Below are 18,293 nucleotides of genomic sequence, written 5' to 3' on the forward strand. Positions count from 1 at the left end.
TTAAAAAAAAAAAAAAAACAAAAACAAAGCCACTGTATGGTTGCATCCCAGTGTTCCCACCATTTCTATGAAGGTTCCCAGCACAACAAAAGTCATTAGCTCGTAGGAGAGTGGAGGAGTCAACATCCTCCAAACCTCATACAAACAACTTCTTGAGAAGACAATATCATGAAGTATGCAAATCAGATCCCCTAAGAGAAATGGTGAAAGTCCCCTCATTTAAGAAACTGGACTGATCCAAATCTCAAAGAGGTTGCTGTATTAGTTTGTCTCTGCAAAAACCAACAGCCCCTTAAAACCTAAGGGATTTATTTGGACACAAGCTTTTGTGGGTACAACCTACTTCATCAGATGTACTGGAGTGGAAATTACAGAGGCCAGGACATATATAACTTGTTTTAAATCTGCAAATGAACTGAAGCTCTGCTGTTTCTCTTTATAGTCTGGTTTTGAAGATTTAGGGGCAGGAAGGTTGGTAGAAGCATGGCTGCTTTTAAATACATTATTGAGTGTCCAGGGAGGTTAAATTGTTCCCCTACTGCATTACGTAGGTTATCTTTCTTGATGTCTGGTCTGTATCCATTTATTCTTTTGTGCAGAAACTGCCTGGTTTGGCCAATGTACATGGCAGCGGGGTACTGCTGGCACCTGATGGCATATAATCACATTAGTAGATAAGCAGGTATGTGAGCCCCCCAATGGTGTGGCTGATGTAGTGAGGTCCAGCGATGGCACTGTCTGTATAAATATGTGAACAGAGTGGGCTAAATATGTGATCAGAATGGGCAACAGGGTTTGTTGCAGGGACTGGTTTATGGATTAGTGTTTCTATGGTGCAGCGTGTGGCAGTTGGTGAGTATTTGCTACAGACTCAGGTCAGTCCTTTCCTACAGACAGCCCCCATCTCCCAGGATCTGTGACAGTAAGGGATTATTTTCCAGAATAGATTGTAAATGATTCACCAGAGGGGTTTTAGCTGAAAACTACAGGTACTAACTAGCCAGCGGTGTTCTGCCATTTTCCTGTACTATAGTAGTAACTTCTGGGTAGTCATCTGGCTCTGTCAGTCTGTTTCTTCACTTCCCAAGGTGGCTATTTTAGCTTTAAGAATGCTTGCTAAATATCTTGTAGATGTCTCTCTGAGAGAGATTAGAGCAGATATGGCTTCATCTTAGGACTCGGCTACAGACAATGGATCATTGACATCTCCTGGATGGAAGCTAGAAGCACGTAGGTACGAACAGCAGTCAGTAGGTTTCTGGCATAGGATGGTGCTTATGCAACCATCATTGATTGTACTGTTGTGTTCAGGAAGTATATCTCCTGTGTGGACTGCTCCAAGCTGAGACTGATGGTGGGGTGGAAAATGTTGAAAACTGGGCGGCATTCTTCAAGGGTCTACTTTCTCATGGGTCCCTATGACTGATGCAAATACTGGGGAATGGGTTATATGAAACAATTCTCCACTGCCTGCTAGAACACAATTCTAAAAAGGGTTCACACCCCACCTTCCATTTCTGTGGTGTCCAGTATGCAGGGTTTGGGACAGACCTTGCCCAATAGATAATGGGACTCATGCCAACCAGAATTTGTAAGGACAGTCACAACTGCAAGCTAAAAAGAGCCCACCAAAGGGATTATTGCTCAGTGCTGGAGTATCTTACCTCAAGTTATTTTTCATTGCAAGGGCAATATATTCCAAATAAAAATAAATAAATAAATAAATAGATAGATAGATAGATAGATAGGCAGCATAGCCAGGAGGACTGGAAGAGGCCAACTGGCTACCCTTTCCTGACCCTGGCATGCTACAGGGCTGCTCCCTGAATCATTCCCTGATGATGTCTCATTCTAGTATCTCAGCTAACCTACACTGTGCTCTCTGCAGTGATTAATTAGGTCTTTAAATCAGAGACCACCTTCAAAGGTTCAATAACATTCCATTACTGTAAGTCTGATGGGAAGCTGGGACTGAGCTGGGCCTGAAATAGGTTAGTATCGACAACTTCACCCCTGGCCAGGCAAAGGTATCATTCAACTCCACTGTGAGAGCCTGCAGATACGAGAAATGTTCAGCCACACCATTTCCATTGCTCCTCAGCTTGTTAACAGCATCAGCCCAAATTCTCCTGGGCTGGCTGAAGCATGCAGCACTAGGCTGGGCTACATGTCTGTATGGCTTTCTGGGCACCATTTTCACTCAGTCCATTTAGTTAAAACCCCTCTTAAACAAGCCCTCTCCCCACCATTCCCCCACTGGAGGAGTTCTGTCCCCTCAATAGGAGTGTGATAAAGAGAGGGTGCTATAATCACTGTTATTATAAAGCACTTTGTGATGTTCACTCAATGGCTCGCTCGACAGCCAAACATTCAGGACCTTGTCATTTTTACATTCAAGCTATCTCATTCCTAGAAGCTGTGTGTTGGATGTTCCTTTTCAGCAATGCACTAGGGGGAAAGAAGGAGAAAAAGCACTTTTAAAAATTAATTGATTGCACTTTATGCCATTATCTCAGTGCTTTACAATTCATGCCTAAGAGCTGCCTGCAGTACCTCTGAATCCAATCAACACCAGTATAAGGCGTATACATCTGGACTCCGGCAGCATAAAGCTCTGTCAGGCTTTGTCACAATATCCTACGGGGGCCAAAGTGGCAGTGTTAGCTGATCATAAACGCCCAACTTTAAACACATGGCTCACTTTGTATCCATTTGTGTCATTGCCCTGCAATCACAAGTACAACTGAACCCAGCTTGCCCTGCGAGGCCTGGGAAAGAATTGTATCAGTACTACAGCTGGTCTTTTCTTTCAAAGGATCCATTTTCCTGTGCATTTTAGAGCTTCAGTGCAGTGAAGCAATCATTGGGGTGGAGGAGACGGGGGGAAAAACTGAAGTTGTGTCCTCTTCCCCCCCAAACATCTCAGCAGCATTACAGACAAGGTAACCATAGTCCTGCCACGATTTTGATCTGCCAAACCCCTCTGCAGCTGCTTAGGGTTCTGCCTGAGCAACATTTATAGAGGAAAGGCTTCTGGACAACCTTGCAACAGCACTGTTCAGCATTAAGTAGGTCGCCCTCATAAGACGCAGGCTTTACAGAGAGGGAAAACAGAAGCACAGTGATTAAGAAACCTGCCCAAGTCCACCTAGCTAGTCAACAGCAAAGCCAAGACTAGAATCCAGGAATTCCAGACTCTCTATTCTGTGCTCAGTCCTCAAAAGAATAGGTTTATATTGCACATGAAGGTGTAACTATAGCCTGGACAGGCATAACCCTGCTAGCTTCAATCTAGCTAGCAGAAGTTAACAATAACGCAGCTGTGACAGCACATGCTAGCAACCAGAGAACATACCCAGTGTGCTCATACCTGGGCAGCTCTGAAGCCCATGCCACTAAATCTAAAACTACTTATGTTGTCCTTATTAGCTAACTCAAAGCTACCATATGTCTGCATACCTTTACTGGCAGTGTAGACACTCCACACCAGGAGGAAGCAATTGATTCAGCAGAGATGATGTTCCCACAGACAGGGATACCCCAAGGCACTTGATGTGCTCACCAACCCCAGCATATGCACAATAGAAACCAGGAACCCAAAGACAATTCATTTTTCTCTTTTCAATACCAATACTCATTTATGAAATCAAAACTTTTGTTTTCAGGCAACCAAAAAGATTTAACAAAGAATATCCATGGTTGCTGTTTTTTTTTTTATTTTTTCCTAAAAGACAAAAATCAGTTTTTAATGTGGCACTCTTGATAGGTCTTATGACATCAGCAACTGCTTTCTATTTAGAATAATGACTTCTTCCACACGCGAAGAGATTTGAAATTACCTGTGAAATATATTTCCCTAGGCACAGGCTCAAGAAGCATGTAAAGTACCCAGGCTAATGGCCTCTAGAATTCTCTCTCCAACTCACACACTTCCAGCCCCAGCTGGAAGTGTTCAGATGATACCATGGGAGACATGCCAAGGGGTAAATATTTGTGGGATGAAACAGTTATTCTGAGGCTCTCCCAAGAGCTAGCTCTGCCTCTAGGAGCAGAGACACACAAGACTTATACACAGAGAGACAGAGAGAAAATCCAGTTAGAAGTTGGTGCACTATCAGCACAAAACGGTAATTTTAAGAGAGCCTTGTCTTGGGACAGTTGCCTGGCCATAATTTCCATGGCACTAGCAGCCAAACATACTATGGATTATGTTGAAGAATGCACCCCTTTAATTTTCAAACACCTGGGCTACGTCTACACTAGCCCCAAACTTCGAAATGGCCATGTAAATGGCCATTTCGAAGTTTACTAATGAAGCGCTGAAATGCATATTCAGCACTTCATTAGCATGCGGGCGGCCACGGAACTTCGAAATTGACGCGCCTCGCCGCCGCGTGGCTTGTCCCAACAGGGCTCCTTTTCGAAAGGACCCCGCCTGCTTCGAAGTCCCCTTATTCCCATCAGCTCATGGGAAAAGCATGTGTCCCGCCTTTTGAAATTGCTCTTTCTTTCCCATGATAGGAAGAGCACCTTCTTTTGAAAATAACTGAGAATGAAAATGTGTGTTGCTGCTCTATGGGGCCCTTTTTCGAAAGAGAGGGTCCTCCATGGCGCTGGCCTGCCAGAATCTGGAGACAACCTGGCCAGCCCCAGAGGAGCTCTATGTTGCTGCATCCAGCCACCTTTAAAGTCCCAGGGACCCAGAAACCCAGTGTTAGGAAGCTGAGAGCATACTAGCAGCAGGGACAGCACGACCCTGCAGCTGTACGCCCTCCAGCATAGGAATGAGGAGCCAGCCATGGCCAGAAGCCTGCACCCTCCAGGGAGCCAACATCACCTGAGGAAGAAAAAGGCTCACTCCTGGTCAGAGCCAGAGCTGCAGGACTTCCTTTGCCTGCGAAGGGACGAAGAGGTCCTGCTGCAGACCACGGATAGCCGATGGAACGCCGCAGCCTTGGGCAACCTGTCCAGTGCACTCACTGCCTGGGGGAACCCCCCCCAGCCCCCCATACCCTAGAGCAAGTGCATTTGAAGGTCAAGGAGCTGCAGCAGGCGTATTGTAAGGCCATGGATGCAGCAGGCCACTCAGGGCAGCACCTGCAAACTGCCCCTATTACAACAAGCTCAACCACCTCCTTGGGGCGAACAAGGCAGCCCCCATGGAAAAGCCCCTCAACACCATGATGCCAGAGGAGGAAGAGCCAGGACCCTGGAGCATGCCCTCCCACCATAACCTAGAATATGAGCTGGAGCTTGAAAGCGACAGGGAGCAATTGAACAACAGGACCCTGGTGTTCACCTTTCCATTCAGTCCTTCAGCCAGGCCACATACACCCGGGCGTCCACCGAGCTCCTTGAGGCACCCTCAGGTGAGACCTGGACATTTCAGACACCCTAAGGTGTTGGGAGGGGGTTGCCCAGCCCAGGAGGGGCTCTCATGGTCATCAGCACCTGAACCCGTGGGCAGCACTATGGGGCACGTGGCCTGGGCGGAAGCAGGGGCTTACCATGGTCCACATATGTCCCACCCATGCTGGGACCCCTCTGCACACAGGATGCTCCAGGGCTCCTGAGCCAATGGACGGAGGGCAGGGAGGGCTGGGTACCGGGTATGGGAGCATGTGACCCCGTGGCCAGGTCTCAGGACTGACAGGTCCCCTCTCTCTTCCTTTCTGTCTCCCCAGCTCTGGCACCCGGTGGCCGGGTCAGCCCTGTTGATGTTCCAGGGAGCCCCACAGCAGCTGGCAAGGGGGCTGGGGCACCCCCTATGCTGACGCATGTGCGCTGCTCTGGGAGGACACATTGCCACCCTTGGAGGGAGACCACCGCTCTCCAAATAGCTGCAGGGCAGAAGCAAAACCAGATCCTGCAGGAGTGGCTGACAATGGAGTGGACGGCCTGGAATCAGGTTGTGGGCACCCTGGACACCCTCACCCAGGCTGTCACCACCCATCTATCCCAGGCACCTGCTCCAGTGCCCGCCCCTCCCGCAGCCCCTGCCCTTGATGCTCAGCTCCTGCCCCTCCGCTCCCCAGCCATCCGTCTGGAACTTGGGTGACAGCTGATGACCAGTGCAGCTACACCTGATACAGCCCCTCCAGCTCCCCCTCCCTCCCATGCACCCTGTCAAGGCCAACGTCGCCGCACTCCTGCCATGCTGCTACCTCCCCATCCCAGCCCCAGCCGGCAGAGGACCCCAGAACCAGAGCAGTAGGGGCATCCATGGCTCATGGCTCCCCACCCTAGCAGAGGAGTGGGGAGCCCCTCACCCCATCCCCAGTCCCCATTGTATATAGTTTGAACCCCATCCCCAGTCCCCAGTCTAGTTAGTTACTTTGGAAGAATTATGTTGTCAGTTGTATCAGTAAAAGTTATTTTCCACCAGTCCAGTTTCCTTTGAGAATGGTGGGGGAACAGCAAAGGGCAGGTGCGCGGGAGGAAGTGGCAGCAGGGGGGCAACAATGGTCAGGAGTGGGCATGTGGGAGGGGGTGACAGTGGAGGGTGCCTGGGGGGGAAGTCACTGGGGCCCCTGGAAGAAGGCTTCCCAGAGGGCCTCCCTCACGCACACCTGTCCTGGTCCACCTGATGGCACAGGGAAGCGGCCGGCTGCTCAAAGCAAGATATGGCCTCAGGTCCACCACAAGATGAATACTTCCTGCTTGCTCTCCACAATATTGTGGAGAGAGCAACAGGTTCCCCACGATGGTGGACACATTCTGGAGACTGACCTCCAGCTGTCTCAAGAGACACCAGAAGGACCCCTTCAGACAGCCAAATGCCTGCTCAACAGTGATGCAGGACTGGATGAGGCGGGCGTTGAACTGGACTTGACTGGGGTCCATGTGGCCCGTATATGGCAGCATAAGCCACAGGTGCAGGTGGCATTAGCCACTATTCATGGGGGCATAGTTGTGTCCCTGACAGGGAGCTCTGGTAGTGGGGTATAGGCCCCGCCTACATCCTGCGGCCCAGCCACGAGTTTCTGAAAATAAGGACATCATGGCCCGGCCTGAGAAGATGTCTATGAACTGCTTGTTACCACCCGCGCAGCGTTGCAGGGACCCGATCGCTATATGGGTCCCATCCAGCCTGCCAAAGCAGTTAGGGAACCCCAGCTCAGCAAATCCTACATGGGGGCATCAAGATCCCCGACGCAGACAACCCAGTGCCAGAGGAGGTGGTTTATCACCCTGAAGACCTGCGTGGCATGGAGGGCAAACACACCCCTGAGCATGTGGCAGGGTGCTCTGGGAGCCCCTGCCCCCTCCTGGGGGGGGCTCTCCCCTATCCCATCTTTGTGGCAGGTGTGTGACCCAGGCTGGCTTACTTCCATGAGGACAACCCCAACAGTGGCCTTGCCCACCCCAAACTGGTGCCCGACCAAGCGGTTGCTGTCTGAGGCGGCCAGCTTCCACAGTGTGATTGTAATCCTTTTCTCAATGGCGGGGTGCAGACTCCACCCAGGTGTCCTGGTGCTGGAGGGTGGGGACCAGCCAGCGACATAGCTCCAGAAGTGTGCCCTTCATCATTCAGAAATTCTGGAGCCAGCAGTCGTTGTCCCTACCCTCCATTACAAGCCGGTCCCACCACTCAGCGCTGGTGGGTTACCTCCATAGGCACCATCTGACTTGGGGGAGGGGAACACACACCTTGCAACATGGGGAAGGCCTGCAGGAGGGTGGCTAGGCAACTGGCCATCCAGAGCAGCTGAAGGAATTAGTAGGGGTTGATCCTGCTTGAAGAAGGGGGCTGGACTAGATGACCTCCTGAGGTCCCTTCCAGCCCTGTGATTCTGTGAAGGACGGCCAAAAGCAGCACACCCAGCGGGCTGGCAATGGCATCCAGGAGTACCCCCATCAGGAAGCTGCCATGCATGTGGTGAGCTGTGCTGCAGACAGCCTGGCAGCCCTCCGCATGTGCATGGCAAGGGTGTTGAGGAGGGGGCCTTTAAGGGAGCAGCTGGCTGTAGCTCCCAGAAGGGCTCATCAACCATGCGACCCAATCTGTGGCATTTCCTGCTTCATTCTTTCCAAACAAAGCCTAGGGTTGCACAGCCTGCTCACTTTTGAAAGAATAGAGGGCTCTTTCAATCAATCCGCTTTTCTGCATAGCCGTTTTTCAAAAGGTGAGCTTTCGGATGGTGGCTTTTGAAAGTTCGCCTTTCGAAACTGAGCTGTAGTGTGGCTGCAGCTTCAATGTCTCTGATGGAAGGCCACACAGTTGCCTGAAAGTCAACAAACTGGTGACTTTTTAAGTGTCTCTTGCAAGACAAGCCACTTTTCAGTGCATGTAATCACATTCATAAACAGCTCAAACCATCAGTGCAAGACTCTACCTGGAGAGAGGTCAGGAAGGAGGGGAGAGAAAAGGAAAAAAAAAGATTCGCACATACCAGCATCACTGTGGGCAATTCTCCATGCAGCATATTGGCCTGAGTATTCAGTCTGAGCCCAGACAAGATAAAATTATACCTTCTGAAGCAAATGAGGCACGAACAGGGTTGTCGGAATGGCATGGTGCATACAAGACAGAGCAGTGCAAGGGGAGAAGGAAAAGAAACCATTTATCTAAGCAGGCATGATGGTGAAATCAGACCCCGTGTCAGATCCTGGCTCTCAGACATCTTTCACAACTAGCCACAGACCAGCATTACAGATCCATTTTGTCCTGCAGGATGCCTAATTAACAGGACAAAGAAAGGTAAGAGAAAGAAATACTGCCTCAGCATGGACCACCCTAGCCTTAGCTACTGCCTCATGGGAGTGAGAATGCTGCCATTAAAACTTCATCAGGCCCCTCAAGATAGTGACTAAGAAGCAATGCTGATTAGATTTCACTCCAATGGGAAACTCAAGAGAGCTCATTTCCAAGGCCAACAGGGAGTAAAAAAAGAATGGCAGAGGGGATCTCTTCAGTCTTGAGGCAGAGAGAGAAAAGTTGGTGTTGCCATCAAAAATATTTACAGGATATTTCTGACATCAAGTCACATGTGTGGGGAAGTGATAGATAGGACTGCCTAGGAAAATATGAAGCTCCATGAAATTATGCAAATTGGATGTTTCTTGTCTTCCCACCAAGATTTTAAAAGAAAAAAATGAAGACAGAAGAAACTACAGCCTCCAATATATTCAAAAATGGAGTTAAAAGCACCAAGTTCATCCCTGGTCTAACTCCACTGCCTGTAGCAGAGTCGCGCTAAGGATAAATTTGGCCCAAGACCTTGAAAACACTTGCATGGCCCTCAGCCTGTAAATAACATGCTTCTGCAGCAAAAATAGCCTGGGAGACTGAAGATGGTGAATTCTGCTACACAGTGACACAGACAGGATGGTTCGGCTGACAAGATAAAATATCCCACTAATGTATGGTGTGTTTGAGGGTGGAGGCACTCCCTCCCTATGCTCTTGAAATTGCTCTCATTCCATGGCAGGCAGAGCAACACCATCTGCTTGGTCACTGATCTGCAATTATTAAGATTCACAAGCAAAACGAGGAGACTGAATAAATAAAAACTGAGAGGTACATACATGAATGGAAGGCATTGCTTTTCATACCCCATTTCACAGCAAGGGCTGAGAAGGAGAGCAAAGCATAGAGCCCTCTATGAAGCTGTGATACATCCCTAACCATTTGGAAGCTCACAGACCTGTAATTCTTTTGGGATTGAAGGTTTTGAATAATTAAGTGCCATTTCCTCCAATCTTTTTTCCTTGCTTTGTATGACAGACTGCAGAAAGGTTTACCACTAGCTTGGTAAAGGGCTTCTTGTCCCACTAAAGAGCCCCTAACAACGCACAGGCCTTTTTCCCCCCCAGTGGAAGTGCAGGTGCATTTTTCCCTACCAAGCACAAGAAATATGATACCAGCAGTGAATGCTCAAGTAAATGACTCTAATTTATAAGGCTACATCAGACATGAAGAAGTGGTACTTTGGCTCCTCCTGGCTCTGTTGAGTTCATTATAGGGCAGTAAAGGAGGCTCAGCCACTCACAGCCCACAACTTGACTGAACATTCAAGACCCAATAAAATTATATATTATGTGCTCTGCTTAGCTTCTTCCTCTTCCCCCACCCCTTAACTTCTATTTTACAGTTGCAGAAAAAACCCTAACTAGGAACAGGGGTCTTAACCCTTCCTGTCACTGTACCAAAATCCTAATCTGCTGACTAGTTGACCATTCTGAAGAGATTTAAGCAAAGCTTAATGAGTCTGAGGACCTACATGGTCTCTCACCGATTCAGAGGGGCTGTTAGAATTGAGACAGCTTTACAGATCATCTGGATCGTAACAACTCACACAAGCCACTCAGAGGAGTAGGAATGGAGACTAGACCCTTAGACCATGCTGCTGAGTATATAAAATGTCCCCTGGGAAAGGAACAGAATCTGATTTCAAAGCTGATCAGTGTCTTGTGAGGAAGGGGAATTCTGGGGGCAGTTATGCAATGTTTTTATAAATATGAGCTTGTTTCAACACAAGTATGATTTCCTTGTTTGCCATTTACTGGAAATGAATTCACCCTTTCCCTAATCTTCCCACCAATTCAACAGTTTAAGAGATATAGGCTACGTCTACACGTGCCCCAAACTTCGAAATGGCCATGCAAATGAGCTCATGGGAATAAACTCATGGGAATAAGGGGATTTATGAGCTCATGGGAATGAGCTCATGGGAATAAGGGGACTTTGAAGTAGGCGGGGCCCTTTCAAAAAGGAGCCCCGTCTGGACGCGCCACGCGGCGGCAAGGCGCGTCAATTTCGAAGCGCAGCTGCCGCCCGCATGCTAATGAAGCGCTGAATATGCATTTCAGCGCTTCATTAGTAAACTTCGAAATGGCCATTTGCATGGCCATTTCGAAGTTTGGGGCACGTGTAGACATGGCCATAATGTGTTTGTATGTGAGAAGACCAAGGAACTAAGGACGCTGGGCTAAGGGTGCTTCTATTTATCAACAAGTCAGGTACACGGAGGCAGCTGTAGAGCAAACCATGCATCACGCCTGCTGCATTGGAGAATGTCAGCTCTGAACTGGGGGTGCTGTGGACCAAGAAGGCCAATTAGTTGGTGGCAGAGCTCAGATTGGAAAGGGGAGGAGGGTCTTCAGGGTTATTGCTGGCTGATACTGACACTGTACTCTTTTCATAGGGCGTGGATTCCTGAGCAGGCACCATTGTACAGAAACAGGTTTCCTTGCTTAGTGCTACATGCAGCCCTTCCTTCTACGTAACAGCTCAAAGCAACCAAGCACAATAATGCCTGAAACCACATCCAGTTCTCTAGAACGTAAGCTTGCAACACAGCTGAAACATTAAACATCGGATGGAAAAGAACCCCTTTCCCACTAACCTGAACAACTTCTTCAGCAATATGTTAATGTTATCTCACTTGGCTGTCCTCCAAAATTCAATACAACATATCAAAGCAGACAGATATCTTTGTTTAGCCAATTTTTAGGGAACCCCAATGCCTGAGTCTGCAGTCTCCCTTTTTCATGAAAGTTCGAACGAGTTTTGCACCAAAATACCAGTTTTCTCCGAATGGAGTTGCTGAACTAGGCCTGGTTGTGGATTTAGAGAGATGAATTCTACCCTCCAGTGCACAGGAGGGTCCCTGTTGATTTCAATAACTCCCTTACACTCAAGAACAGAACTGTCCTTAACCATTAAAAACAATAGCAGTCCTTTCTAGGGTTGAAAGAAGAAAACAAGGGGCCCCATGATAAACAGAGTACACTTAAAGATTGGAGTGAGTAATCCCACTGACTTTAAAAAGACTACTCATTTGAGTAACTATTAGTCACATGGATAAGGGACTCAGAGTCCTGAAGTCATCTTATTTGTGTTCTTTTCCCCCAGCATGAGTTGTAAGTATATTTCTAACCCCACAGTGATTTTTGCTGTGATTTACAGTACTTTCTCACTAATCTGTTCATTTTGTACCATACATCATCATACGGACAAGGAAAGAGCAACCTCCTATTCTCATCCCCAGACACACACTTACTCCTGGCACTTCTTACCCATGAGAGAAGACCTGTATTATCAAGATTTAGTCACTTTTACAAAATTTACTCAGAACGTTCGCTAGCATGCTATGAAGTCTGATAAATTGAGATAGACAGTCCTCGACAGGTAAATTAACATGTATTTTGAAATGCATTATCCTTGGCTAATGCTTGTTCATTTACTTGCTAATTGGCAACATCAGGTAGTTCACAATGGAACCTCCTTGCCCCCACGAAACGAAAAAAAAAAAAAAAAAAAATCCAAGCAGCAAAGGATAGCAAGACAGACCCTGATTTCAGCAGCACCAATGTAAATCTGAAGTCACTGATTTCACTGGAGTCACACCCAATTGCACTGCTGCTAGTGAGAAAGAAATCTAGACCATAGCAAGTAGAGTTTGGCTCCTTACTGAAATAGATATGGATATGGTGAGACCCCACCACAGCCAGTTAATAAAAATCAATGGAATATTCTCTCCCTTCACTCCTCTAAGAGAAAGCTGGTGGACCTTAAGAAACATTAGCACTAGAAATACATTGGGTCTCCTCCATCCTGGGTTTAATTAAATTCATTTTGCCAGAGTTACAAACGCATTTGGCTCATTTCATATTCACAAACTGTACTCTGTTTTGGCTGCAATGCCCAAGGCTTCATCATAGTCAGATATATTGCACTGAAAGTTTTATATCTCCATTAAGAGCCAAGGCCAACAATTTGATTGTGACCTAGGGCATTACCAGGCAGAAGAGCCAGAATCTGGCCTCTTTCTTCTCTCCCTACAACCCCATCCCAGTTAATGATGGGAACTTCAGAGAAGACGTTCAGAGTCTCCCAGAGGAGATAGTGGAACACGCATCTGCCTCCTGTGCCCCCACTAGCTCACTGAGTAGCAGCTTTAAAGAGGCTGTTTATTCTCCTAATTGCAGAAAGGATCGAGGCTTTGAATAGAGAGCATGACTAGATTCCGAAAACACACACCACACGCTGTTTACATGGCCTGATTTAGAGTTCAATGTCTGGGTCTCCAGTCTGCAGCCCAATCCCCAGCACCTCAGCAGCTAGAGTGAAACATACTGATATATGCATGCAGAAGTGGACATAAACTTCTGAACTATAGATGAAAGAACCAATTCTTCATTCTGGGAAAACGCAGAGTATATTTATCATCACCTGACTAATATTTTCTGGACTTGAGTGATATCAACCTATATTACAAGACTGTTGACATAAGGACTCAACAGAGGACCCAGAAACAGGTTATTAAAGCTCGTGAGTAATTCTACCCATATGCTTTCCCCCTCAATGATCCCATCCCCAAAAGAAATCTATGCCATTGCGATGATCAGTGCTGCATAGCTTTACAATAACAAAACCAGAGCACATAGCTCAAGCCTCTGGAGCAACGCTACAACACACCACTGCTGACACCAATACAGGAAATAAATTTGCTAAGGGAATGGGTTTCGCTTTCCCAGGTTTCTTAGGAAAGCACATCTTTAAATGTTCTGACAGTGTGCTTCCTCGCAGAGTATTCATTCAAGGGCAACTTGTTTGAGAACTATCAGCGGGGTAGCTGAGTTAGTTTGTATCTTCAGAAATAATGGGAAGTCCTACGGCACCTTCTAGACTAACAGATATTTTTGGAGCATAAGCTTTCGTGGACAAAGACCTGCTTCATCAGGGCAGAAGGAAGAGGGTAAAATGGTTCCGAACACACATGCTATCCTCCAAGGTAAAAATGGCTCACCGCTCTCCAGCCAATAGCGACTTTCTTTCAAGTCCGAGTGATAAATCGCAGGTTCACAGAACGAGGTGTGGGTTTGCTCTGTTTGCAAGGTAAGGTACTAATAACAGTTCAAACATGAGTTGTTCTCCAGCAGTTATGCACGTGTAATTCCCATTAACATTAATAGGAGTTTGGCGTGGGCATCAACAGGAGAACAGTCCCCTAAGTGGCCAACATTTAGAGAGAATATGCATTTTATATTCTAACAATGATCATGACAAATCCATCACGGAGGCATGCAGCAGTTGTTGTCGTGCCTTCATAGGGATCTCACTGCAACACAGTACCAACTGATTCTTCTTTTAAATACGTTGAAACATCAGCACCAATCAGCAGCCCTCCACCCCCACCCTTGAGAGCCATTAATCTCATTCGCAACACACATGCTCACACACGGCCCCACCCATAACAAGAAATCTGTCAGTCAAGTGGACACCACCCGACATGCCTGCCTGAACGGTTCTGTTTCAATCTGGGATTTTGCTTTCTAAATCTCAATGAGCGATTCCCCTTTGGACAACTCGTGAGCTGAGCCTTCCTTAGCTGAGTATAAGATGATTAAAACCATGTTACCCAGGAGGAGAGAGAAAATATGGAACATGGGCTATTTACCAGGAACAGAACCAGAAATCAATAGCCAGAAACTCTGCAGACAATGAACGCAATTCCAACTCTGAAGAAATGAACTAATGACAGAAAAAAGGAAAATATGCTAATCGTTGCACATGCTGCCCTAGGTCATAATCAAGTAGTTATAGGGAGTTTGGCAAAAAAGTGCCTTGTTCTTGAGGACCTGATAAGGGAGGCAACTTAAAGCAATTAATGCAGGAAAACTCTAAAGATAAGCAGTGTTTCTAATCAACACTCAATATTACTCTTTGTTCATATATGGAAGCGCTGTCCAAAGTAAGAAGAAAAATTTGTTTTATAATTGGAAGAATTTAGCATCCAATTCAGTTTCAGAACAAAGGCATCCTCCAAAGTTATACCTGCGTTACAGCTTTAAGTCTTTGCAATCACTGGACCAGAAGGTGGGAGGGCCTATAAGAAGGGGAACTGCCAGGGGTGGGGGGTTATTCTGAGCGTAACAGTGTCACAAACAGTTTTCTTGTGTTAAATATTTCTTTCCCTGCGTGACAGACATTACAATCCTGGGAGTCCAGAGTACCGTACATAAGGTATTACTGTCCACATGTTATAGGTTATTAACCTACTGCCCAGCAATCATGCTTCATCATCATCCAATACCCATACAACTTCTCTTTTCCCCCCAGGTTCAGAAAACAGGGCATAACGAGAATAAAATAACACAGCAGTAACAGGCCAGGCTGAGGTCTCCGTTCCGATACTTTTCTTCTTCAGATGCAGCATAAACCAGAATTGCCTCCTGCCCTCTGTCAGCAAAGGCACTCACACTATCTCCTTTTGGGGTCAAGCTTTCCTCTTTATAAAAGCTTATGAATCATATATCATCACTAGGTACAATTTCGCATTCCTAGCACGTCAAACTCCCACCGATGTCAGTGCTGGATTGGGCCCATTCTGGTCCAACATGGTCACTCTATCAGAGATACTAATGAAATACTGAACGACTTACATAAAAGCATAGTTTTGTCAGGAGATTAACACGGTTGTAAAAAAAACTTCAGTGAGATAGAACATAGCAGAGCAGACAATAGCAAATTTGTAATATTTGCTTAATCAATTTGAATGGAAGAGGAAAGCAAAGTTTTTATTTTAGTAAGTTATATTATTCTAGCAACGTCTCCTGCTTTAAGATCTTTATTTAAATTTTTGTAACAAAAAAAGAAACCTAACTCTAAATTAAGAACTTGTATCTGGAAAGTAGTATGTTCACATATGTTCAGAATTTGGGAGAAGGGAGCCCAAAAATCACTGTTGAGATCTTGAGGTTTAAGGATTCAGTCCTACAAACCTCAACTTGCATGATGGATGAATAATAGACTCAGGTCCACTAACTTCAATGGGACTCCTCACGTAAGAATTACTCATGTGAGTTGTAGTTGCAAGATCTGACCCTAAAAATGTGCTATTTGTGCAGTGCAGGTATATTCCCCATCCTGCCGGTAACAGACGCCTCTCAAGGTTTTATTCGGAGGAATGCATGTGCATGTTTAACAGTCAGATTGATGGGAAAATATCCCAGCAGCTCAGTATCAGAGGTCAAGAACTTTTGGGGTCAGAAGGATGATTACAATGGGCTGCACAAGAGCCCTAAGTTATCTCTATGATGTGGTGTGATGCCAAAAACTAACAGAGAGCTAACTATGTCTTTCAGAACAGAGTGCTAGTATGGTCACACACAATAGACTGTAATGATTCCAGATAAATAATTCTGTTAATAATCTTCCTTTTTACAGCCCTAAACAGAAGTCTAAACACCCATTTAAAAATATTTTGGCCCTTCTGAAAGTTGCATTCTTTTTCCAAACTCTTTCATCAAATGTTTCCTTACAAGCACACAAAATCAATACATACATATATAAAACAATCCAATGCGTAAATAGCCCATAAATTGTGACTCCAAGCAACAAATATCCAGGAGAGAAGACCAAAACGAAGAGTGGCAGTGCCATTCTTAACCCATGTCATTGAGACCTTTCTCCACCTTCAGAAAAGCAAGAGATAAGGACGCAACATCAGCCTTTGCTCCAGCTTTCCCTGTTTTGAGGCATAAACCCGGACACCGACTGTGGTGTTTGGAAAGCTGTTCCAGGAAGGTTTTGGGGTGGATTTGCAGAAAGGGAAAACACTTGCAGCTATGGCTAGGAACAAGGCTAAAGGGCAAAAATCCCCAACTCCAGCCACCCCACCAATTCCCCACCCTCCTTTTACCCCCCCCCCGCCTCGCCCCCCAGATCCCCAACTCCAGCCACCCCACCAATTCCCCACCCTCCTTTTATCCCCCCCCCGCCTCGCCCCCCAGATCCCCAACTCCAGCCACCCCACCAATTCCCCACCTTCCTTTTATCCCCCCCGCCTCGCCCCCCAGATCCCCAACTCCAGCCACCCCACCAATTCCCCACCCTCCTTTTATCCCCCCCCGCCTCGCCCCCCAGATCCCCAACTCCAGCCACCCCACCAATTCCCCACCCTCCTTTTACCCCCCCCCCGCCTCGCCCCCCAGATCCCCAACTCCAGCCACCCCACCAATTCCCCACCCTCCTTTTATCCCCCCCCCCCGCCTCGCCCCCCAGATCCCCAACTCCAGCCACCCCACCAATTCCCCACCCTCCTTTTATCCCCCCCCGCCTCGCCCCCCAGATCCCCAACTCCAGCCACCCCACCAATTCCCCACCCTCCTTTTATCCCCCCCCCATCTCAGCCCCACCACCACACGCCGCCTGTCTTGCCCCCCCATCCCGTCCCCCGGGGGAGTGCGGCCCCCAGCCCGGGACAGCCGCGGCGCCGGGAGCCCAGCTCGGAGGAGTTGGCGCTGAACTCCGCCGCCGGCAGCTGCGGGGGGCTGCGGGGGGGGAGGGGGGCAGAGGCACCTGTGCGCGCGGAGCCGGCTCGCTGCCCCCTCGCGCGAGGCTCATTTAAATAACGGCCGTTTCTGGAACGGCTCCCGCCCCACAGCCGGCGGGGGGGGGGGGCGGAAGGGAAGGGGGGAGGTGTCCGGCCCCGCTGAGTCCGCTCCCCTGAGCCCGCACAACTTCACCTCAGAGCCGGGATGCCCGCGGGGTGTCTCCCGGCCCGGGCGCTACTCACGTGTGGGGCTGCGGGAAGGTGTAGCCGCGGGCGGCGGGGGCGGCCAGCAGCAGGAGCAGCAGCAGCGGCCCGAGGGGAGCCGCGCGGCGGGGCTGCGCCGGCATCGCCATGTTGCCATGAAAGATGCGGCGGTGGCGGCGAAGGGCGCGCGGCGACGAACAGCCTCGGCCCCCTCCCGGGGCGCCCCCGCCCCCCTGCGCTGCGCTGCGCGGAGCTGGGTCCCGCCCCGCCCCGCTCCGCCCCCCGCGGGTGCGCTGAGCCGGGCCGTTCGCAGCGGGGCGGCCGGCAGCCGGCACTGAGCCCGGCCGCGCGCAGCCTTTGCCTCAAATAGGCGCCAGCCTCCTCCCCCCGCCCCCCCCCCGGCTGCCCTCCCCCCCCAACCCAGCGCCGGGCGGCACGCGCCAGCCCAGCCCCGCCGCCGCGCATGCTCCCCCCGGCCTGCCGCTGCCTCCCCAGCCCGCACCCCCGCCCGCGGCACCCCGGCCCGGCGCGTGACATGGCCCAGCCCTGCCGGCCCCAGTGGGGCAGCCCTGCCGCGCTCTCCACCAGACCCGCGTGCATCCCCTATTTACCAGCCACCCCGTGCACCCCAGCTTGCCTGTGCCCCGCCTCACCTGTCCTCCTGCACATCCACCTTGCCTGTGGCCCCCAGTGCGAACCACTCCTCCTGTGCATCCCCCCGCCTGTGCCCCACCAGCCAACCCCAGTCCATCTCACCTGTGCACCTTACATGTGTCCCCTGTACATCACCCCACCTGTGCCCCATAC

The 18,293-nt window shown here is 48.9% G+C and overlaps 1 protein-coding gene across 2 annotated transcripts in view; it reads right to left on the reverse strand.

Moving 5' to 3' along the window:
* Window positions 1–17,655, reverse strand: part of CACNA2D2 (calcium voltage-gated channel auxiliary subunit alpha2delta 2) — a 521,624-nt gene extending 503,969 nt beyond the window's left edge. For both annotated transcript variants that reach the window (XM_075005174.1, XM_075005172.1), the window contains exon 1: window positions 17,526–17,655. In XM_075005174.1, coding sequence (XP_074861275.1) covers window positions 17,526–17,635 — 110 coding nt within the window. In that variant the 5' untranslated portion in view covers window positions 17,636–17,655. The remainder of the gene's footprint in view (window positions 1–17,525) is intronic.
* Window positions 17,656–18,293: the final 638 nt, after the last annotated feature.

Source organism: Carettochelys insculpta, chromosome 11 (genome assembly GCF_033958435.1).
Source record: "Carettochelys insculpta isolate YL-2023 chromosome 11, ASM3395843v1, whole genome shotgun sequence".
Classification (NCBI taxonomy): Eukaryota; Metazoa; Chordata; order Testudines; family Carettochelyidae; genus Carettochelys; species Carettochelys insculpta.